Below are 21,353 nucleotides of genomic sequence, written 5' to 3'. Positions count from 1 at the left end.
CGATAGACGCGAACCAACATGGCGGACATCTTTTACGACAAATATTTCGAAGAAACAGAACGACTTAAAAATCAGCGAAATGAAAACAAAATGTAATTAATTATTCGTTAAGAAATTCCAGACTAAACAAATTTTGAATCTATGCGTTAAGGCAACTTTGTTGTACAGTTCACCCTATATGAAACTCGATGAGTCGAACTATTGAAATCGGGGAAACGTGAGAAGCGTGCAAACAATAACGTAGCGTCGTAAAGAGAGATCGTAGGTACCGGGTGCAGCAAATATTTGTAATAAATTTGAAAGGAATTCGATCGCAACGGTATACGTAAATATTTGAGGTTAACGTTCGAGGCGATTCGATAGTATCGATCGCGTTTCGAGCTCTCCTCGAGAATCGCCGGAAATAAGTAAACGAATAAGGGAGGAAGGGGAAAAGTAAACAAGGAAGGGAAACGAGACCGTCGAGGCGGCGGTAAATAATTATTATTCGACTCGGGACGAAGCAAATGATTTTTCTTTGGAGGACAGAGCGCACGCTCATTGTCAGAAGCAAACGTTAAGATTGTTCTACCGCCATCAGAAATAGACTGCGAAGTAAACCGAATACCATGCGTGTACGAGAATTAGATACAGCCCGTTAAATCTTCGATCGAATTTATTTTCTTTAAGTCACGTTTTCATAACGAGGATTAGTCATCTATTCGAAATTATTCGAGTAGCGAAAGGCAAAGCAAGTCGACTGTATACATTTCCCCTCCTTCGTTCTTCGCCAGATAAGAATCTTATCGCTTCCAAGGAGCCTCTCCTGTTATCTACCGAGTACATAGAACAGCTGAAGGTAAACGCTTAAATAATCGGTGGATGTCGTGTCCGAAGAACAAACCAAATATTGGGGACGGAAGATGTATTTAATACCTGTATTTAATACCTTGAAATTTGTATCGAATGTCCACTTTATTCAAGCATAAGTAATACATATGAACAAGAAAATATCGTACAACGAATGTTTTCAAGAGATAATTTACCCGAGTGAGGGAAACAGTCGATGTACATTGAGAAAAATAATAATCGTCGCATCTATGCGTGGACGCGAAAAGGTGAACGTATTTCCACTTTCCGATAGACGAATTTCCGTTGCGAACGCGATCGAGGAAAAGCTCGTTTCCCCTCGAACTGCGACACAAACAGGAGAGGGGCACGAATATTCAGTCCAGTGACGCTCGACTTGCCACGAAAAAAAAGGAAGCTGCACAAACGAACACACTGGTTGAAACAAAGTCGCGTTGGGCTCGAAACAAAACATCAGAGGCGAAAGAAAACGCGACGTTGAGTGTTTACCTCTGCTATTCCCCTCGATCTACTCGACCAAGGAGAATATGCATATATGTGCACGGACAGAGATAGGGAAATTTCTTATCCGAATAACGAATAAAAGGGAAACAGGTTTCATCAAAATCGCAATGTGGAATACAGAATGCAATTATATTTGCGAATTGGGACTGAAAAACAGGTTAGAACCATAATCGACGTGATTTTTTTTTTAGTGCGTTTTATTTTTTGAAGTAAAATTCAAATAAAATGTATTTGCGTTGAGCAGAAATTCAGTTCGAGTTAGGTCTGGCGATATTAGTTTAATTAGAGTAAAAAGCGCCGGCTAGTCTAGGAATTACGAGGGTTATTATTGACACGAATAACACGATTCGTAGACCTTGATATAGTAGTCGAATATGTACGAAATTAGTTAGTGTAGTTAGTTACTTGTGACCAGTACACGCCAAGCGAATAAAGCTTGTTGCGAACGAATCGTTACGCGTCTCTGTCGGAAACGAAGATTTCGAAAACGCTGCTCTAAACTGTCTATCGGGGGATGTCGTTGTATTATTTCCTAGGCTGCTATAATTTCGTGAAGATTGCGAACGTCGGAAGGCTTACGTTTCTCCGTGGAAGGTTGCAGGCTCGGTCCTCTCGGTGAAAATTCGATAAGAGCCTGGAGAGGACGACGGCGTGGCGGGTCGAGGGCAGGAAAACACGGGACAATCGCATTCAGAGGACGAGTTCGCGAAACTGGGCGCAGGGTGGTTGACCCTGGGGTCGTTTTCGAATCGGCGTCGACGTGGTCGATGGGAAAGACACGTTCCTCCGCCGGAGGATCAGGACACGGGAGTCAGGCGGACACCATTGCACACGTAGATCGGATCTTTCCTTTAACGCTGGATCACAGCTCTCGATAGAGGCGCGTTATGTCGTGTCTGTGCATGGCGCGGAGGAGTACGCGCGGCGGCGTTCTTTTGTCATCGGTCGGCGAGAGGTGACTGTGGTTGCGCGTAACCGGAAGCGAGAGTGGGGAGAGACTGACCGCGCATCTACGGCGGTCGGCGGCAGACTGGACAAAGTGCCAGTGGTGCCCGGGTTGAGCGGACCACGCATCCTCTCAGGCCCGTATCGACTCTAGGTTCACGGGGCTTCCCAACCACCCTCGCTATACAGGGTGTCCCAAAAAAGGTTGTAACACATTGAAAGGGGTGGTTCGGGAAGTGATTTGAAACAACTTTTTCCTTAGCGAAAATGTTGTCCGAGGCTTCGTTGAGGAGATATTAACAGAAAACACTGACCAATCAGAGCGCGCGGATACCGTTGGAGCGGCCGTGGTAGCGAAGGCTACGAGCTAAGCGGCCGCGTTCAATGTCCTTCGATTAGGGATGGCGTGAAAAATCACTGTTAGTGATTTCGATCACGACCGTGATCCGGAAGATGACGTTTCAGAAGCGATTCATGTTAATTATTATCGTTAGTGTATCACTGTCTCCCCTTAGCGGAAATTCAAGGAACTACAAATGAGTCAAATTTAAAGTGTATTAAAATTATATTAACACTGATTTTAGACCATATTATAATACATATGTAAGCTTTGTGTATAGGTTGGTAAGCGTGTGTATAGGTTGGTGAGCGAGACTTATGTTCCACAGAGGACGGTAGTGGAGATAGACAGAGAAACTAAAAAGATATTTTTAAACAGACAATTTAGATAAATAATTAAATAGTAGTTTATTTACTATAATATAATATATATATAATATATTTACTATAATATAATATACTAATAATAGTACGTATAGAAAACATAGGGAAGCACAAACATTATATTGTTGATTCTCTATATCTTAGGTTAGTATTTTAGGTTAGGTAATATAGCACGTGCACAAACTATTTATTATGTAATAATAATAAACCTCTATATTTTAGACGAATCAACCTTGTGTTTTTGCTGAAAAAAAGGTGTCCTGAACAATATTATGTATATATAACCGAAGACTAACATAATTCGTGAAAAGTGAAAAGAATGTTCTGTGCCAATCAGAAGCGAACACGAAGAATCACGAATCACTGTGAAAAATCATCGTGATTGAGAATGAACGTGATTGAATCACGAGTGATTCAAAAGTAGCAGTTCACGCCATCTCAACCTTCGATACGCGTCGTGTCACTTGTTCGCGTACGAGCGCGGCCGCTTAGCACATAGCCTTCGCTACCGCGGCCGCTCCAACGGTATCCGCGCGCTCTGATTGGTCAGTGTTTTCTGTTAATATCTCCTCAACGAAGCCTCGGACAACATTTTCGCTAAGGAAAAAGTTGTTTCAAATCACCTCCCGAATCTACCCTTTCAAGGTGTTACAACATTTTTGGGACACCCTGTATAATTCATATATTGCATATAAGAACTGTATAAGAAAGTTTGAAAACGGTCGTGGTAGGTTTAGTGTTAATAGCATCCCCTTAATTCCCCCCTGAAAAGAAAGAAGGTTGAAGACCACGTCTAAACTAATGCCACATACATCATTCACTGCAACATACATGTTTCACATACATGTTGTACATTCCCATAGGGCCCCTTGGAACGTGCCCACCGTGACCATTCGTTGAGACGGCACTGCATCCTCAAGCCCCGACCAATCGTCGCCCTCCTTCTCTCTTGCCTTTCGCTCTGCGTCGATCCTTCTCACGAAAACCACCCTTAACTGGACGCTCGCACGCGCGCGCGCCCCGAAGCTCCTTCGCGCTCGTCCTTTTTATTCTTTGAAATGCACAGAGAGTAAACGTATCGAAAGGATACTTAAATAACATTATTATACACTGGGTCACAGCGGCTCTCAAACCGTTCCGCGCAGAAACTATTATCATTGCAATTGGGGATAGGTCGATTAACTTTGAACGTCGATGAATAAATTCTATTCGTTCGGAAGTTCTCGTTGTGGCTTAATTCGATACCGTTAGCAATATTCGATACCATTTGATTTAGTCGAGAACGATGTTTGTATTAAACTCGATACCATCGGATGCCTCTGTTGGCGTCTAACCGAAACTTCGTAAAGTATCGGGAATCTGGATACATATTCATTTAATCAACTCTATGCATTATTTATTCCGTGTACGCACATACCTTAAGGTTCACCAATTGGTACCGCAAAAGTGTACCGTTATCGAGACGAAAAATATTATTCGCACATTTATACACAAATGGAAAACGAAAATTTATATCCCGAAATAATTTTCGTATCCTGCGTCGCGTCGCTTATTTACAGGTGACCTCGACGGAGAAACGTTTCACCTCGATGGAAACGAACCATGCACGCACGCACAAGTGGCCAACTGCTCGATTAATAAATTATATAGATATGCGATAGCGATATCCCTTCCTAAACCCAATATCATCGATATTGGGAACTTGTCAAGTTCAACTTGACCGAAATCCTTCGGGTGTCCAACCTTTCGTCGATATTGGGCTCGTTAAACTTGCAATTTACCTCTGCCAATCCTTTGTGCGTCATGGATACGCAAAAAACTGTACAAAAGATGCATCGATTCATTCCCAAATTCGACGTCATTCGAAACCTCATCATCCCCCCATTCGCCCCATCAAAAAATATCGACTCCATATCATTCTCAGAGAATTCTGACCTAACCCAAATTATTAGAAAAAAAATCGTCGATCGATTTTCCTCAACCGTTGACACGCCAGTGTCAAAGTACCGCACTTGCGTTGATCTATCGTTTATTTTTAAATCCTCGCTCGGTTTATCAGGCTGAAAATTTACTTCAGAGACATCTAAACGACCGAGTAGCAACTCGTTAGATAACCTATGTAACTTAGGTTACCCCCCCAAGTACTTTATTCTCAATACGTGAATTTATTTAATGCACGTCTGCATTGATGTCAATTTTCAAAGGCTTTATCGTACTTGCGAGTTTTCAAATTTAATCTAAGATTGGAGAAGAACGATAAGGTTATGGCAAAGATGGATTTGTCTTTGCTGAGAAGCAAATTTCGCGGTTCTATGCTTGGTGTTTTGATGGGTGATTGTCTTGGGAGCCCTTATGAAAACGAGGAATTGCTCACCAAGGGCATGAAGATAGTTTTACAACGATCTTTGGATAAATTGGAGGGACCTATGTTCAAAGGTTAGACTTTTACTGTGCATGTTAGAGTTGTATTTCATCTTTCATCTATGGTGTTGACATAGAATATTCTTTCAACTGTATAGCACCTGTCATGCAGTTTACAGATGATTCTGCAATGACACGTTCCGTGGCCAAATCCTTAATCGAAACCAAGGATCTGGATGTCGTCGATCTAGCAAAGAAATTCGTCAAGAGTTACTATCTGGAGCCTAATCGTGGTTACGGTCCTGGGGTTGTAACAGTATGCAACATAGTTTCTTATAAATTAAATGCAGGAATTCTGTTTCTTAATCTATAGGGTATATAATGTGTATTGTAAAACAAGGTATTCCAAAAATTACGTGGTAACAAATTTTCGGACGTCCTAAGTCCGGCAAAGGAACAATTTAACGGGCAAGGCTCTTGGGGAAATGGCGGAGCAATGAGAGTCACGCCTGTTGCATTGTTTTGCTACCAAAACTATGATAAACTTTTAGATATGGTTAGAAAAACAACGCAACTTACTCACACGCATAAAGTTGGAATAGATGGTGCTATTTTACAAGTAATTATACTTTAAGTATCGGATCGTCTACATTCTGCACGATTTTGATTTATATTCTTGTCATTTTGCAGGCAGTAGCGGTCCAACAAAGCCTTTTATTAAATCCTAGCGAGGAATTAAATGTAACAAATTTTATAGATAATCTAATTCATAAAATGGAGCAAATAGAAAAAGACGAAGACGGGTATGTTTTAAAAATATATCGCGATACATGTAGTATATATAATTGAAAAAGTTCAACGAATTTTCACCTTTTTCAGTTTAGGTCTCTCAGAGCCACAACCCTATAAAGCGCAGTTAGATATAATAAAAACCTTAATATCTGAAAGCAACGAAGGACCACACGAAGAAAAAGTAGTACAAAAATTGGGGAACAGTGTTACAGCTTTGTATTCCGTACCTACAGCAATATTTTGTTTCTTGAGGGCACAGAAACCAATTACTGGCATAGAAACAGAGAATCCTCTTAGAAGAGCAGTTCAATATGCTGTAAATATAACGCTTCTCTAATTTTTACAGATCGAATAAATATCGATGAAAGAATGAAATAGAATGAAAATTGATATTTAAATATCGTTTTCTTTTTTCCAGATTAGTTTAGGCGGTGATACCGACACTATCGGTAGCATGACGGGTGCAATCGCTGGTGCATTTTACGGCGAAAATAATATTAATTCAAATCTCTTACAGCACTGCGAAGCCTCGGACGAATTTAGGACTTTGGCGGATCAGTTATTCGACAAAGTGATGGCGCCATAGATATTTTAATTTTTCGTTAGCTGTAATTCCACGATGAAAGACACGCGAACGAATGTAATAATTGTATTTTTTAACAGAATTTTACGGAAACGCGATTGTGGCCGACTTAAACTATCTACAGAAATATATAACGCCCATTTATAATATGAATTTGTACATTTTGTTAAATAAATAATGTTTACGATCTCGATTGCGTTTAATTTATCATAAAATGAAACGAGGAGAGTTTGACGTTTCTATCGGTTGATACCAGTTGATACAGTTCAACATGGCCGCTCGCAAAACACTTTTTGTCCACAGTCGAAGAAACGCCTACAAATGATTAGTATCGTATCTTGGATAGAAAGAAATTACGATAGAAATTAGTGAAATTTTACCCAGTATCGCATTTAACAATGGCTGGTAGCGAGAAAGTTTTGGAAGGATTTATCTGTCCAATATGCATGACAGAGTTTAAAGCTCCTAACCAGCTAACCAAGCATTTCGAGGATTGTCATAACGATGATCCAGAGATCCTGAAATCACTCAAAGGTGAGAACTGTGCTTTTAATAATTGACACGGAGATTTATCGAATTTATGAAACGGAAATATCGAAAATAAATCTTCGCTAATTCGATCAACGAAGTAGTTTAAGCTGTCCTACTTTCAGATCTTTTTGGAAAAGCTAAAAAGAAGATCCTGAAACAAGACGAAGTACCAGAAACGTTCTCGGGCCCCGTAACGAAAAATAGGCAACGTTACCCAGAACTTAATTGGGGACCTCAAGAAATAGGTAAGATTCATTGACAAATTTCATAATTCAAGCTAACGGTTAAAAAACATTTCAGGTGCAACAAAATCGTATACAGCTTACTTTAAAGAAATAAGGAATGCAAGACTGGAACGATATTCTTTAGAAACTAATAAACTTCTGATAAGATTAGATAAATTATTAAACAATTTACCAACTGATCCTGTCGATAGGAAAGGTGAGATCGATTTAATTAAGAAAGATTGTTTACTCCTTCTTTATAAATAATAATCTAACATTTCTATTTTTGTGGATATAGCACATGAACGGACCATTGTACCATGGATAGATGAAAAAGATGTAAAATTATGTCCTACTTGCGCCAAGAGCTTTCATGTTGCAAGAAGGAAACACCATTGTAGGCTTTGCGGAGCCGTTATGTGTCACAATTGTACAGTATTTCTATCTTTGCAAGATGCGCGTAAGTGATTCTGAAATTATTAAAATTAAGGCTTGTACTCGTGGAATATTTAAAACACCGAATTTGAAATATTTAAAGGTACTAACGTAGCTTGATTTGTAGGGAAAATGACGAGTCCTGTATCTGTGCAAGATGATTCCGCGGTATCCCCTACTTCCGAACGACGAATTTCAGAGCGCATAGTACGCGCAGGTATTGGTCTTACAAAATTAGCCAGATCACCGTCTAGCGGTAGTTTAAACAGCGTCTTATCATTGGTTAACGACTCGGCAGCTGGCGAACAACATTTCAGAATCTGTATGCACTGTGCGAGTTTGCTTGACGCGAGAGAAAAACAAAAAGCAAAACATTTCGATAAGCCGATCGTATGCCAGTTCTATGAGAAGATGAAAGCATACATGAACGAAGCTTCGCAACACGTGCAAATGTATAATAAAATGTGGGAATCTTTAAGGTACGTCTAGAGTATTATTCGAAATAGACTCATTTGTTACAGAGAAATTTATTTTTCAGCGAAGGGGAGTCTGTATACAATTTAGAAGATGCCCAGACCTTGAGAGTTAAGATCGCAAAGTTGGGCGAGAATATAGATTTAATTAGCAAAAGAATTTCCGTACTGGGAACGAGATGCGTAGAAAATCCTCCGCAAGAACGAGAGCTTCAGTTGCATCAAATGGTTAGAGCGTCAGCTATGATATTTCTGAAAGAAGAATTGTTGAGCGTGCAAGCTTTGCCTACGGCGGAGAAGTACGCAGAGTTGCAAAGGGAACGTCAGAGACGATTAGATGCTAGAATTGCATACGAAAGACAACTAGAGGAAGAGCAAAGAGAGAAGTCGAAAGAACAACGTAGGAAAGAGACCTGGAATACCGAGGGTCGACCTTCTGTAAAAGAAAATCAGGTAATATTTATATTAGTTGAGATATCGTTGTTTTAACATTGATAATTTGATAATATTGTTTCTGCAGCCGGTAGTAGTGTTGAACCAATCGCAAGGCTGGGGTCCTTCGAATGTTGCTCCTAAAATGCCTCCTTCAATGGACCCTATAATCGAACAAATGAGCAATCTTCGAGCTTATATTAAACAAGCTAGAGATGATTGCAGATACGATGAAGTTGTCACTCTAGAGAGCAATCTTAGAGAACTTCAAAGCCTCTACTTTACCATGAATCAAAGTAACAATAGCGATGGATAGACGTACGGTACACATGCATTTCTTTGCACTGTATTATACTTCTTATCGAATTTAATAAGACTTACAAATCCTATTAAATTGGAAGTTTCGCGTATCGCTACATCCAATTTACGTATTATTGCACGATGCGATACATGTTTCAAGGGTTCCTTTGCATCGATCGATTTAATTGTATCGCATCACCGAGATGCTTCGCGAAACACGTTTACTATTGTATATAAATGACGCTAAAGAAAGTATATCATTTTTAATAATAAAGTTTATATTAGGTATACAGATATCAAGATATATTAAAAAATAAATTCTTACGATACTCATTTATATACAGTATACTTATTTATAAAAACTGTTATTAACTGCTAGTTTAGTTTCATCGATATGATGAAACGATTATCGGTAATATAATTTTTCTTAAATTTTAAGGAAGTTTGTAAAATCTACAAATAACAATTGTACAACACAATCTGCATTTCTTTTTACGAGGTTATCAATTTAAGCCGAAGCTTGTAACTGGTTTCAACAAATATTTTATTTGTTGTATTTCAACACCGTAATCGGTAATTCTTGTGAACGCAATGCATATTGTGTAATGTTTTCATCGTCTTTCGGAGCAGCTGTATTATCCGTATCGCTCGCAGAATTCAGGCGAAGTTCGTGAATACATTGCGGTAATTCAGCAGAAGTCATTTCATTCTGATTGATACTTAGATTAGACAGATTCGACGAATCGCTGCTAGAATTAATATTCGAACTGCTACTGGATGCGTAAGTGCTATTGTTCAAAAAAGTTGGAAGCTCGTCTGATAACACTTCCCGGCACGATGTCGTTTGCTCCACACTTTGTCCAAATTTATTTACAAATACAGGTAACTCGCAAGACGACATCTCTTGTTTCTCATATTCTTGTAAGTAATTGTTACTCGTACGCGGCGTAGGTATAGAAAGATTGTCATGCCTTCTACGTTCCTCGATATTATGTTCACTACTGAACTTCATCAAGTCGGACACCTCTACATTCGTCGATCCTTTTATGGGTTTTAGTTGAATATCTGTATTCACAATGTTTTCCAAATATTTCGCGTTATGTTCTTCCTTTATGGAAATCAGTTTCGTCGACTGCATATTTCTTTCCAAAATACTATTCTGTGATTCGTTATCCATAGCCTTGTTATCGTTAACCTCCGAAGGTAATCCAAATATTAAAGACTCATTAAAATTAGTCTCTTGTTCGTCCTTCTCTTCTAATAATTTTCTTATAACTTCATCTGAAATATCTACGGGGGCTGCAGGTCCATATTCCGGTCGTTTCGGAAGTTCTTCCTTTAATACATTTCCTGCCAAGTAATCAGCTGCTCGAAATAATTCTGCTTTCACTAAAAGATCCAACAAAGTACGTAACGTTGGTCTGTTTCTTCCCATCGTTCCCCATTCGTCCAAAAATATTTCAGCTGCGCTCCTCTTTTGTTGTTGCGCAGCTTGCTCGATTGCGCTATTATATAAAAATTGATTAATTATTCTTCTTAAATTTATTTATCTTGTAATGTACAAGTTTGGTATCGCAGTACCTGAAATGTTGAGCATTAAATTTGGGAACATCAGATGCTTCTCGATCTGGCACGATCGCCATTAACCTTTTCCATGAATCCGATAGACTTAATATTTGTACGAGTATATACAATTCTGCAGGCCTTAATTTTCTCAATTCTGTGTCGAAACAATATCTGTTTGTTGACATCGTGCTATTCATTGTCATCCATTTTCTTAAATCTTTGATCAGCGCCATTAGCTGTCGGTGGCAAATTGTTCAAGTTCGTAGCGACATCATAGCTGACATCCTATTTTTACCATCGAAAGGTAAAATGAAAAACATAAAATACAATACCCAAATGTTTTATTTCATTTACATAGATTGTAAAAAGTTTGTATAAAAATTACATTAAAAGTCATGTTTTTGCAAGACAAATACACACTGAGTTTAAGCATAGAAAATATGACAAAAACTGCAGTACACAGAAAATATCACAGGCTTGACAAAATAAAATTCGGTACAGCATTCTGAAATCAAATACTTGATGATTCGAATACTCGTTAATTTATTCGCTAATAACTAAAACAGTTTGAACAAACCAATTCTCACAGTCTGTCCGATACATCTTTAGCATTTTCTTTGCTATTAGCGATTCGAGATCCAAACTGAAAAGCTCTTTTAGGAAAATTAGCTGTATTTCGAAAACCAAGTTTATACGCCAGTAGGCGTAATAATAATTTATCTCCTAAACCGGATGGCATTTTGTCTGTTGGGTAGCACCTGAAAATAATTCGATAACGCTGATCCTTCGATAACAACTTGATTTCTTTTTAATAGTACTCAATTTACCTTTCCCATGGTTTTAATTTCTGGACGTATCGTACTATTCTTTCATCTAAATATGGCAATCTCGATTGTTTCCCGTGATCGGACACGATACGATCGTCACGACCTAAATTTCTTTCGGAAATTCTAGCTAATTCGATACTTAATTCTTGAGTTAAAGCGCTCCAACCCTTGTGTTTTAATATCGTTCTGTGTCTCATGTATCCACCAAATAATTCGTCTGCGCCCATGCCTAACAGAAGTACTCTGCACGGTGATTCGTAAACGTTATTGCTCGTGCAAAGAGTGCCTTTTGCACGGCTTGCAAACCACACAGCGCAACCTAAGCTTTCGTCTAGTATCGTACAAAGTGGATATAATAAATTGCAAATTCGCGCGGAACGATATTTCTGCAGTTCCGTCTGAGAGACGTTCACCTGAAATAATAATATATTACTCAAAAATATATTCGAACAATTAAAAAAGTACTTGTCTTAAGTGCTTCATTCTTTATAAAAACACTGGTATCGTACTTCAACGAAATTCCATTTCCTTTTTGGGCAAATGTTTAAAAGTTCTTCGAACGTTTGTTTTCCAGTTTTACGGTCAGGTACATCGTATTGAACCTGAGTACATTGTCTTTCATTGTCGGTATTGTATTTCTTCGATGTATTAACCGATTTTTCGAACGCAACATTGATCAAGTCGATGTACTCGTTTTGCGGTATATATTTATCGGCAATTAACGCTAAAATGGCGGAATCCAAACCTCCAGAAAATAATACGCCTATTTTTGCATGAGTGCACGTAACATTCTTGCCATTTAAAAATAATTTTATACAATTTTTACAATATCTCGGCTGTTTCTTCACTCTGACTTCCACTGCTTTGCAGAGAAGTTGTGACAAGTGATCTACCCTTTCGTGTATATCTCTATTTTGTAAAAAGTATTCCAATGTCTTGCACGAATTTTCAAAGTAAGGATTATTCTCGAAGGATTCTAAATCTTTAATGTTAGGATGTAGATGTAGACTCGTCAATGTATCTGTCTCCAATATAGTTTCTTTGATATCGATATCCACGCCTAAACGCGTTTCTAATGCTTCTATAACATCCGTGAATCTTAAGTCCGGTTCTTTCCATGGATAGCACGCAAGATTTACCCTCGAATTAGCTAAATTCATCACGAAAATTCCAATTGCAGGAACTTCTACTATTCCATCTATCTGTTTAGTTGCAACCGATGTTAAAGTTACGCTATTCTCATCTGTGTTGGATTTCAAGAGCAAACTATGCCTTCCTATAACATCTCTGCCAAAATATAGAAGATTGCTGGATTTTTGGAAGTACACAAAGCTGTACGGCCCTTGTAATTCTTTAAACACAGTAAAAATAGTCAGAGACGATTGAATCGCATTTAGTACTACATCTGTATCGCATGTATTATCTTGAGCCTAGGAACAGAATAGTACGTTATTCCATAATTCATGAGAACTATGGTACAGATGAATGCACCTGTAATATTTACCAAATTTCCAGAGAATATATCTCCGTTCCAAAGAAGAATATTACCCGTAGAATCTATAGCAGGTTGTACAGTTAAATTAGCACCCTGCATCCATAATACGGAGGCAGCAAAGTGCCCAAACCAATTTTCATTTAAACGTTCGAACCTCTCTGTCGCTTTATCAGGACCACGAGCAACTATTAAGTCCTTGCAAATGTTCCACTGACAAATAAATAAATAAAAGGATATTATCGATACTTATACATGTAAATAATAATATTTTTAACGTAAATACTACCTCAGTTGAAACTTTTTCATTGTTCTCGTGGCTTTGCGAAATGTGACAAAATATCCCGCACATTGTTACACCGGTATATCATAAATATAACCTAAAAATATAAAGATTCATAAATAAAACATCTAAATAAATAAGTTATTTTATCATAAATTACAATATTCAAATGAAATACAAAACGTTGTTCGAAATTTTTTTTGCAATTATCGATTATGGTTGTGACAAATAACGAAGTTACGAAATAAAAATACTTGAAACGAGTGAATTTTTAATAAAATGTATATTTCTATTCACAGAAAAATTTAATTACATTCGGAGCTCGTAAAAATAGTTACGCATGTCCTTATAAAAAATAAAATTCGCAAAACTTTCGTATTATTAATCGATTCGAAGCTATATACATATAAATTTTACGAACGTATATTCAATTCGAATTTCTACATTTAAAGCAACCTGTAACTTTTTTTTCTATTTTCTCGAGCAAATTCGAGACTATTTTTAATACTGTATGCGTGGAAAATTAAATCGCAGATGTAAAATTTATTTATCGGACGATATCCGTCAGTGATTCAACTTTTCACATTGTAATTCTCGCCATATTGTTGAGAGACGAGAATTGAATTGTTTGATGATTAAAAATTGGAATCTGAACATTGAACCGACCGGGACATTAATTCATTTGGAGCATAACTCTTATCTTTCATTTCATTACGTATTTTCCAGTTGAGTGTGGTCGTTATTCATCAATCGGTAGAATTTTTTTGGCGTTCCATTGCTTCTGACAGTTCGCCGATCTATTTACAATATGATCAATACGGGGTATGTAACATACGTTGCACGAAATATTTCTACATTAATATGGATAAATCATTCGTTATTGTTACATATGTTGACTACTTTCATTTTTATTTGAAATAAGTATATGGAAAGAGAGCGATAGTATTAAGGAGTTTATATGGTACTAAATAAGGTAGGAAACTAGTGTAATAAGTGCTAACTAGCTTATAAGTTCATTTATAAACAGACCATAATTGTTAAATTTTTTTCTAATCTAGGCAAACTAGAGTCATACATACTAAGAAGCGAACAAGTGACTGAATGTTATGATACATGCACGATTGAAAGTATCTTTCTAATATTTATATGTTATGTTGCTACAGAAAACTTGCTGGTCGTACAGTTTTTATTACCGGAGCATCTCGAGGCATTGGCAAGAGTATTGCATTAAAAGCTGCTAAAGATGGAGCAAATATTGTTATTGCAGCTAAGACTGCGGAACCGCATCCAAAATTGCCGGGCACGATATATACTGCAGCCACAGAAAGTAATTGTGTCGTTTTATATGTTACAGATGTGTTTATATAAATGTTGTTATACTGTTCAAATTAACAAAGAATTTGTTTCTGTGTTTTAGTCGAGCAGGCAGGTGGAAAAGCATTGCCATGCGTTGTAGATGTAAGGGATGAAGCACAAGTAGTTTCCGCAGTAGAGAATGCTGTTAATAAATTCGGTGGTATTGATGTTGTTATTAATAATGCAAGTGCAATTTCTTTAACAGGCACAGGAGCCACAGATATGAAAAGATACGATCTTATGAATACCATTAATACCAGGGGAACATTTCTCGTGTAAGTATAGGAAACTTTATTTTAATTGCGACGAGGGTGTTAACAAGGGGAGCTATGCAATAACATTATGGTGATTGTTTTAAGGTCTAAAGTCTGTTTACCCTATTTAAAGAAAAGTCCAAATCCTCATATAGTAAATTTAAGCCCGCCGTTGAGTATGAAACCGATATGGTTCAAAAATCATGTTGCTTATACCATATCTAAATATGGCATGTCGATGTGTGCTCTTGGTATGGCAGAGGAATTTAAAGACGATGGCATCGCCGTCAACGCTGTTTGGCCAAAAACTGGTAAATTAAACTCTGTCAAAAAGTAGACGTGGTTCTATTTATAATATTTCAATTGTACGTTTTATTTTAAGCTATTCATACCGCTGCAATTGAAATGTTGTCTGGCCCATCCTCGAAGGATTATAGTCGTAAACCTGAAATAATGGCAGATGCCGTCTATGCTCTGATCTGTAGAGACAGTAGATCCACCACTGGACAATTTTTTATCGACGAAGAGATATTAAAAACCGAAGGAATTACTGACTTTACCGAATATGCGTGTAATCCAGGTAAATCGGATGTCTATAAATATTTAAAACTATCGTTTTTAATTTCTGTACTAGCCGCAGTTTCATTTTTCCTTAGCAAACAAGGACAATTTGATGCTTGACTTTTTCGTAGAAGATAATTTAGAACACCTCAGCTTACAAGATCAATTACAGAATAAACTTACACAAAAAACGAGCGATAGTACGCAGGATACCAATAAGTCGAATTTACAGATTGAACAAATATTTACCGCCATTGAAGCCAATTTAAACGACGAACTCGTTAATAAAACGGGAGCTATATATCAATTTGTTGTTAATGGTAATAAAATTTCTATAATAATCGGCTATTAATCGGTTCTATTAATGCTGTGTCATTTATTCTTTATTTTCGAAACGTATCGTTCGATATTAATTTTGTAGACGACGAAGTTAGTACATGGTACTTGGATCTTAAAAATGGTAAAGGTTCAACAGGTAAAGGAGAACCAAAACAGCCACCAGATGCTACGTTAACAATGGATTCTAAAAACTTTTATGCGATGTTTTCAGGTAAATCGTGATACTAAAACAAAACATCAACTTTATGTAATATGATAAATTCGTTAAAAAAAAATATAATGTTTTTCACACGTTTCTTAGGAAAACTGAAACCAGCATCAGCATTCTTGATGGGAAAGTTGAGAATCCAAGGTAATCTTCAAAAAGCGATGAAGCTAGAAAAATTGATGCTTAATTTGAAGTCTAAACTGTAAGAATGTTCATATTTTGAAAACGTTTATACAACCATTATAAGTAAACGCGAGACATATTTTTATATATTCTTGTAATATATTTTATAAATATTAAAAAAAGTTAACCATTTATGTAAAAATTACATTTTTAATATATTTTTTTATACGCTTATACATATTATTAGTACTTGGTATTCTCCTCGTAGAAAGTAAAATAGCTCAGAGAATATTTCGTTAGCAGAGTTTTTACTTTTTCATAAGTTCCAAAGAAAATAAAACCTCCCAAAGTTATCCACGTTACCCTAGGGCCGATACCAGCGAAAAGTCTACAAAATCAACAAAGTAAATACGCGTTATTAATGTAATTTATTATCGACTACTTATCGTAAGTTAAATCGTAAATCGTACCCGCGCAAACCTTTTTCTTTACATACATCTTGAAGTACATACAAAATTTTCAGCTTCGAAGAATGTACGTTTTCATGAGCAAGCATTATTCTCGTTTTAACAACATCTAACGGCGTAGTGACCGCAGCAGAAACACCACCTAACAAATTCCGTATAATCAGGTGTACATCAAGTAAAATACGGTGACGTACAACTAAAAAGCTTCGAACCTGCAATTGCTCCACATGTAGCGCTTTCTATGGGAAGGATATTTCTATCGATATTCGAACTCCAGACTTTCTTTAAATATTCCCATACCGGAAATTGTACTATGCTAAAGGGCATGTCTCTGAAGACAGTACTCCAATATCCACGATACAGTAATCTGACATTTATATTTCTTTTGCGTAATATTAACGCTTGCTTTCTTTGTTTCACGACCTCTATAGGTACTCTTATTAGACACGCCGCCTTTATTCAAAACATATATTACGATTGAATTATATTTTAACAGTTTAAATTTCCTCGTATATAAATGAAATTTACCACTTCTGCTAGCGATGCTGCACCCATATGGAGCAAGGAATGATATTTTTCAGGAACTCTACATTGCGCTACACTTTTAATACCCTCATACGTTACGAAAAATAAGGATGCTGAAATATTGTAAAAGATAGAATTGTATTAATGCATTTTTATATGTATGCAAAACACATGTGCAAAGCTGTACCGGTTGGGGCAGAACCGATCAATACAGGGATGATTCCCTTGTAAAGGTTGGAGAATCCTCCAGACTTTATAAATCCTTGTTTAGCTTGCAATCGAGTTTTCAACGTATCCAATGGAAATAATGTTACATCAACGGAAGTACCAGCTAATCCTCCAGCCTATTAAAAAATATAATGTTAAATTAAATAATGAAACATACATTGAAATTTTCTTATTTCCAAAATTAATACTATACTATTTTATATTTAATACTACATTCGAACATTAAGAATCAAAATTTCATTCGAACGTATTTGAATTCCCCGCAAAATTTGCATTCATTCTGCTACAACGCGATCCTAACAAATTTTAATGTTTGACTCACTATTAACGATGTAACGAAAATAGATTTAGAATTCGTTAATTCCAGCTTTTCTGTTCGTGTTGTCATTTGGTATTTGTGTGTTAACAATACCAAATCCTTGACTCAAATACAGGCTCTTTTAACCTTAAGATCATACACGCACGTTCACGAATAGTCTTCTGCTCGAGATCATGTAATCTTGTTTTTGAAGATAAGAAATAAATTATTAGAGAACATAATTACTGTGGTAATAATTATGTTCTTAAAATGGCAATAAAGGTAATATAAGATAACCTCCTATTTTACAAGCAATGCGTAAACAAATATTTTGTTTAATAACACACTGTAAATAAAGCAATGCATTTGTCATGGACTTATGGTGAAGGTTAGGTCGGGTTCCGCCATTTTTCAAACAAAATCGTATGCTTATCTATTTTTTATATAGTTTATGGTGTATCCTAAATTGCTAAATTCAAATTTACATTGGTAATCTCTTATTTGAACGTTGAAATAAACGATGTGATATTAAACGAGGTTATCTTGCAATCCATTGTCATCAGCTCCTTCTGAAATCGTGGATTAATATCAACACCAAACTGTCTCACAACGGGGAGTATGTATAACAAACAATCTTTCTATACAAAACTTAACCTGTCGTCTGTTCGAAGACGCAATTTTCTAAATAAACAACTTACAGGTTTGAGCATAAGAAAATATTTTTTAAACATATTTCGATCGTTTGCAGTATAATAAGATAGATTACTAAGTAGTTTAAGAAGTTAATGTACAACTAGTTTTTAAGGAAAATGTTAAAATTTGTAACAAAATGTACAGAAAGAGGAATGTTATATGGGCATACCTGCCCATGCACTGTTGAGTAAAGAAACAAATAAACACACAACAACAATTTACAGATGTTAATTAATAACTATTCTTTTATAGAAAGGAACGAAATCGGGCCAGCATGCCTGAACCAGTGCACCACCAGATTAACGCTGCTCGAAAAACGTTCCAAACGCTACACCAAATTTCAAAATTGTTAAACACAAATTTGGATTCAACGACATTGAGTATATGCATCAGATTGTGCGAGAATGGAGTGAATCCATACGCCCTGGCGACTGTAGTGAAAGAGTTGCAAAGAGAAGTGAAAGCTATGAATACTCCTACTCAATTAGATTCTCCGAGCAGTAAATCAAGCTTGAACAAATGAATGGGTAAACTTTGTGTTACAATTTATTAAATTAAACATATCTATTAACATGTAATTCGTAATATCGTTCTCTCTTGCTTCTATTTTGTAATTAGGTAAAAGTAACGAAATGTTATATTGTTTTTGATAGAAACTAATATTGTTAATTGTTATTCTCATTGCTGCTGCTTTAATAATGTTAATCGCGTCATTAATATTGTACAACGGTTCAAGTGGAATAAAGTAGAATTAATTATTTATATTGCAATTTAGTCGATATTCTTTTTTTATACAAAGTATTAAATGGAATTACAAAAGGTGTATATACAAGTAATTATAAATCTGTTTCTGTAAACCGAAGAAAACACTTATATCAAAAATGGTTCTATACGCGTTTGCTTATAGATTTGCTTATAATTATTTACAATGTATAAAAATATACAAACAATATATTTTGTGTCTTTAAAGAATGTATATTTATAGCAATTTATAACTCTGCTTTTCTCTGTTTCTCGTCCATTGTACTTTGGGTGTTTACAACCTTGTTAAGTTTTGGCATAGTTTTGCCCTGTAACGAAACGTAAATTTAATTACTCATATTCTCCAGATCGATTTAGAAGAAAATATTTTCGAGACGGCAATGTATTAAATTAAACGTTTACCTGTTTTTGTGGATCTCTGTAATAGGTATGCCCTTCAAGAGTAATATGAGACAATTCTGGCTGTTGCAGCAAATAATTTTTTGCATCTACAGCTTGGGAACCTTCTCGAAATAAGAATACAGATCTTTTTTGATCAATTGGGTATCTGTAAGAATTGCAACAATATGAAAATTAGATTAATACCACTTATAAAAAAAGAGCAGTATACCTTTCGGCAGCAATATGATTATTCTGAAAACTAGTGTGCCAGATTTTCATTATTACTTCAGCTTCTTCTACTGAAATATCCTCTATAGTGTCCACAAACATCATGACACTTTTACCTTTTTTAGTCACTTTGAGTACATTGTCAGGATTTGACATATTAATCTGTATATGTAAATGAAACATGTAAATCTTATTTATGTTATATTATTGTACGAATGAAGTAGCAGATATGGAAGCGTTACCTTTGAAATGTCAATTTTTGGACTGGGTCTGAGATGTTCCGGTAGTTCATCCGGTTCCAAAGGTTCGTCGTTTTCCTAAAACAGCAGAATGTATTCTTGTTTATCGTCCCCATCTGTTGCACCTGTCTCCATTCCTTTCGTGACATCATACAAGAAATATAAATTAAATATAAATTACAATGTACCTCCCACTGGTCTAGCAAATGCTCTAAATCTGCTTCGGTCATATCTCGTATATCTTTCTCTCGCCATGATTTCTTTTTGCTTGATTTCGCGTCGTTACTTGCCTCGACGTAAAGTAACAAGAATATACTACATACGACGATTCCTTTATTCATATTCAGAGTTGTGAAAACAAAAATATCTCACAAAAAGAAACCAAAGATTTTTTATTTTTCTGGGCAAATATTTACAGTAGAAATCTGTTTTAGAGTGAGGATATTCTTGAAGGAATCGGTATTTAGAACGATATTCAGAACGTATTCGCGACTTTATCCTTATTAAATCTCATTTTCCGAATCGACAAATACTGTTGAATACTGTAGCCATCAGGTGGCAACACGTATGAACTAGGATGACCCCTCCAGAACATCTCGGGATGTGTAACTCAACGAGCTGCTTATTCGGCGTAAAAATTCTTTTCATACAAGACATTTGAGATTACGTTGAGTGAACAAAATATTGTTTATAATAAGAATCGTACAACTACAATGATTGGTAGTGTTTACATTAGAAATTGGCTTAAAATAATAGATGCAATCAGAAATATAGCCGCTCACTAAGCTGCTCAGCGAGCGAGTTTTAGTACCAGTGGTGCCATCACTCTTGCTGGTAGGTGTCACCGCTAACGCATCTCTGTGCCTACGAGATGGCAACCGAAACGACAAACCGGATAGCATAGGTTGCCGCATAACAGGGGCACCTCTGCGCCTACGAGATGGCAACCGAAACGACAAACCGGCTAGCATAGGTTGCCGCATGAAAAGGGTACCTCTGCTCCTACGAGATGACAATGAACCAGCAAGTAGACTACTATCGGTTGCCGCATACTGGTGGCATCTGTGCATAAAAATAAAAGAAATGTGTGCAAATACATAGGCATAAGTGAAAAGATGTACAAATAGTTATAAGTAAGCAGTATTGAAATAACTTGTAATTATATGGTTACTTTAATAAACGATCAAACAAACAAACAAACAAACGTGTCAGATTTTATTGGTGCCACCTTCCCGCATATCATGTTTTCCTGATACCAGGAGTAAAAATCCGACATTTCCCATCACAATTTTGAGAGGAGCGATTTGCAACATTGTTGAAGTTGGGAAAGGAGCGATTTGCAACATTGTTGCGTTTGCAACATTGTTGAAG

At 36.5% G+C, this 21,353-nt stretch overlaps 8 protein-coding genes across 17 annotated transcripts in view; 3 read left to right on the top strand and 5 right to left on the bottom strand.

The window, feature by feature from the left end:
• The window catches only part of LOC128880136 (Kv channel-interacting protein 1), a 36,555-nt gene extending 31,653 nt beyond the window's left edge, over nucleotides 1–4,902 (bottom strand). Inside the window, exon 1 of the mRNA XM_054129869.1 lies at nucleotides 1,933–4,902. The gene's annotated coding sequence lies outside the window, so the exon portion shown is untranslated. The remainder of the gene's footprint in view (nucleotides 1–1,932) is intronic.
• A 227-nt stretch (nucleotides 4,903–5,129) lies between these two features.
• On the top strand, nucleotides 5,130–6,950 carry LOC128880134 (ADP-ribosylhydrolase ARH3-like). Of its 2 annotated transcripts, none has more exons than XM_054129863.1 (6): nucleotides 5,130–5,457; nucleotides 5,541–5,698; nucleotides 5,783–6,001; nucleotides 6,073–6,185; nucleotides 6,262–6,490; nucleotides 6,593–6,950. In XM_054129863.1, exons 1-6 carry the CDS (start codon nucleotides 5,286–5,288, stop codon nucleotides 6,758–6,760), a joined length of 1,059 nt encoding a protein of 352 aa, XP_053985838.1. In that variant the 5' UTR covers nucleotides 5,130–5,285; the 3' UTR covers nucleotides 6,761–6,950. The 2 variants fall into 2 exon arrangements, with proteins under 2 accessions (XP_053985838.1, XP_053985839.1); XM_054129864.1 differs by having other exon boundaries at nucleotides 5,317–5,457; nucleotides 5,555–5,698.
• Nucleotides 6,951–7,017: 67 nt separating this feature from the next.
• On the top strand, nucleotides 7,018–9,491 carry LOC128880126 (rabenosyn-5). Of its 2 annotated transcripts, XM_054129852.1 has the most exons (8): nucleotides 7,018–7,291; nucleotides 7,411–7,533; nucleotides 7,589–7,729; nucleotides 7,811–7,972; nucleotides 8,075–8,164; nucleotides 8,246–8,426; nucleotides 8,486–8,873; nucleotides 8,941–9,491. In XM_054129852.1, the coding sequence occupies exons 1-8, from the start codon at nucleotides 7,156–7,158 to the stop codon at nucleotides 9,166–9,168; spliced, it is 1,449 nt and encodes a 482-aa protein (XP_053985827.1). In that variant the 5' UTR covers nucleotides 7,018–7,155; the 3' UTR covers nucleotides 9,169–9,491. The 2 variants fall into 2 exon arrangements, with proteins under 2 accessions (XP_053985827.1, XP_053985826.1); XM_054129851.1 differs by having other exon boundaries at nucleotides 8,075–8,426.
• A 138-nt stretch (nucleotides 9,492–9,629) lies between these two features.
• On the bottom strand, nucleotides 9,630–11,092 carry LOC128880131 (protein Tube). The gene is made up of 2 exons (XM_054129861.1): nucleotides 10,734–11,092; nucleotides 9,630–10,657 (listed from the first exon to the last, which is right to left on the bottom strand). The coding sequence occupies exons 1-2, from the start codon at nucleotides 10,949–10,951 to the stop codon at nucleotides 9,697–9,699; spliced, it is 1,179 nt and encodes a 392-aa protein (XP_053985836.1). The 5' UTR covers nucleotides 10,952–11,092; the 3' UTR covers nucleotides 9,630–9,696.
• LOC128880125 (asparagine synthetase domain-containing protein 1) lies at nucleotides 11,043–13,915 on the bottom strand. 5 transcript variants are annotated; one of them, XM_054129847.1, is made up of 7 exons: nucleotides 13,634–13,772; nucleotides 13,327–13,417; nucleotides 13,050–13,250; nucleotides 12,055–12,975; nucleotides 11,546–11,958; nucleotides 11,296–11,476; nucleotides 11,043–11,223 (listed from the first exon to the last, which is right to left on the bottom strand). In XM_054129847.1, exons 2-6 carry the CDS (start codon nucleotides 13,387–13,389, stop codon nucleotides 11,302–11,304), a joined length of 1,773 nt encoding a protein of 590 aa, XP_053985822.1. In that variant the 5' UTR covers nucleotides 13,390–13,417; nucleotides 13,634–13,772; the 3' UTR covers nucleotides 11,043–11,223; nucleotides 11,296–11,301. The 5 variants fall into 5 exon arrangements, with proteins under 5 accessions (XP_053985822.1, XP_053985824.1, XP_053985823.1 ...); XM_054129849.1 differs by lacking the exon at nucleotides 13,634–13,772 and adding an exon at nucleotides 13,777–13,915 and having other exon boundaries at nucleotides 11,043–11,476; XM_054129848.1 differs by having other exon boundaries at nucleotides 11,043–11,476; nucleotides 13,742–13,879.
• Nucleotides 13,916–13,952: 37 nt separating this feature from the next.
• LOC128880130 (hydroxysteroid dehydrogenase-like protein 2) lies at nucleotides 13,953–16,395 on the top strand. Of its 2 annotated transcripts, XM_054129860.1 has the most exons (8): nucleotides 13,953–14,142; nucleotides 14,484–14,647; nucleotides 14,738–14,951; nucleotides 15,036–15,241; nucleotides 15,313–15,510; nucleotides 15,587–15,811; nucleotides 15,913–16,041; nucleotides 16,132–16,395. In XM_054129860.1, exons 1-8 carry the CDS (start codon nucleotides 14,129–14,131, stop codon nucleotides 16,242–16,244), a joined length of 1,263 nt encoding a protein of 420 aa, XP_053985835.1. In that variant the 5' UTR covers nucleotides 13,953–14,128; the 3' UTR covers nucleotides 16,245–16,395. The 2 variants fall into 2 exon arrangements, with proteins under 2 accessions (XP_053985835.1, XP_053985834.1); XM_054129859.1 differs by lacking the exon at nucleotides 13,953–14,142 and having other exon boundaries at nucleotides 14,452–14,647.
• Nucleotides 16,262–18,295, bottom strand: LOC128880135 (S-adenosylmethionine mitochondrial carrier protein-like). 3 transcript variants are annotated; one of them, XM_054129866.1, is made up of 7 exons: nucleotides 17,977–18,295; nucleotides 17,704–17,880; nucleotides 17,341–17,497; nucleotides 17,157–17,266; nucleotides 16,841–17,081; nucleotides 16,632–16,770; nucleotides 16,262–16,549 (listed from the first exon to the last, which is right to left on the bottom strand). In XM_054129866.1, the coding sequence occupies exons 2-7, from the start codon at nucleotides 17,767–17,769 to the stop codon at nucleotides 16,405–16,407; spliced, it is 858 nt and encodes a 285-aa protein (XP_053985841.1). In that variant the 5' UTR covers nucleotides 17,770–17,880; nucleotides 17,977–18,295; the 3' UTR covers nucleotides 16,262–16,404. The 3 variants fall into 3 exon arrangements, with proteins under 3 accessions (XP_053985841.1, XP_053985840.1, XP_053985843.1); XM_054129865.1 differs by having other exon boundaries at nucleotides 17,704–18,295; XM_054129868.1 differs by having other exon boundaries at nucleotides 16,411–16,549; nucleotides 16,658–16,770; nucleotides 17,704–18,295.
• A 973-nt stretch (nucleotides 18,296–19,268) lies between these two features.
• LOC128880137 (LDLR chaperone boca) lies at nucleotides 19,269–20,732 on the bottom strand. Its single transcript, XM_054129870.1, has 5 exons — nucleotides 20,171–20,732; nucleotides 19,986–20,060; nucleotides 19,745–19,905; nucleotides 19,537–19,681; nucleotides 19,269–19,442 (listed from the first exon to the last, which is right to left on the bottom strand). The coding sequence occupies exons 1-5, from the start codon at nucleotides 20,321–20,323 to the stop codon at nucleotides 19,362–19,364; spliced, it is 615 nt and encodes a 204-aa protein (XP_053985845.1). The 5' UTR covers nucleotides 20,324–20,732; the 3' UTR covers nucleotides 19,269–19,361.
• Nucleotides 20,733–21,353: the final 621 nt, after the last annotated feature.

Source organism: Hylaeus volcanicus, chromosome 7, assembly GCF_026283585.1.
Source record: "Hylaeus volcanicus isolate JK05 chromosome 7, UHH_iyHylVolc1.0_haploid, whole genome shotgun sequence".
Taxonomy (NCBI): domain Eukaryota; kingdom Metazoa; phylum Arthropoda; class Insecta; order Hymenoptera; family Colletidae; genus Hylaeus; species Hylaeus volcanicus.
Note: the sequence above shows the minus strand (reverse complement) of the source record. Positions and strands in the feature narration are given on the sequence as shown.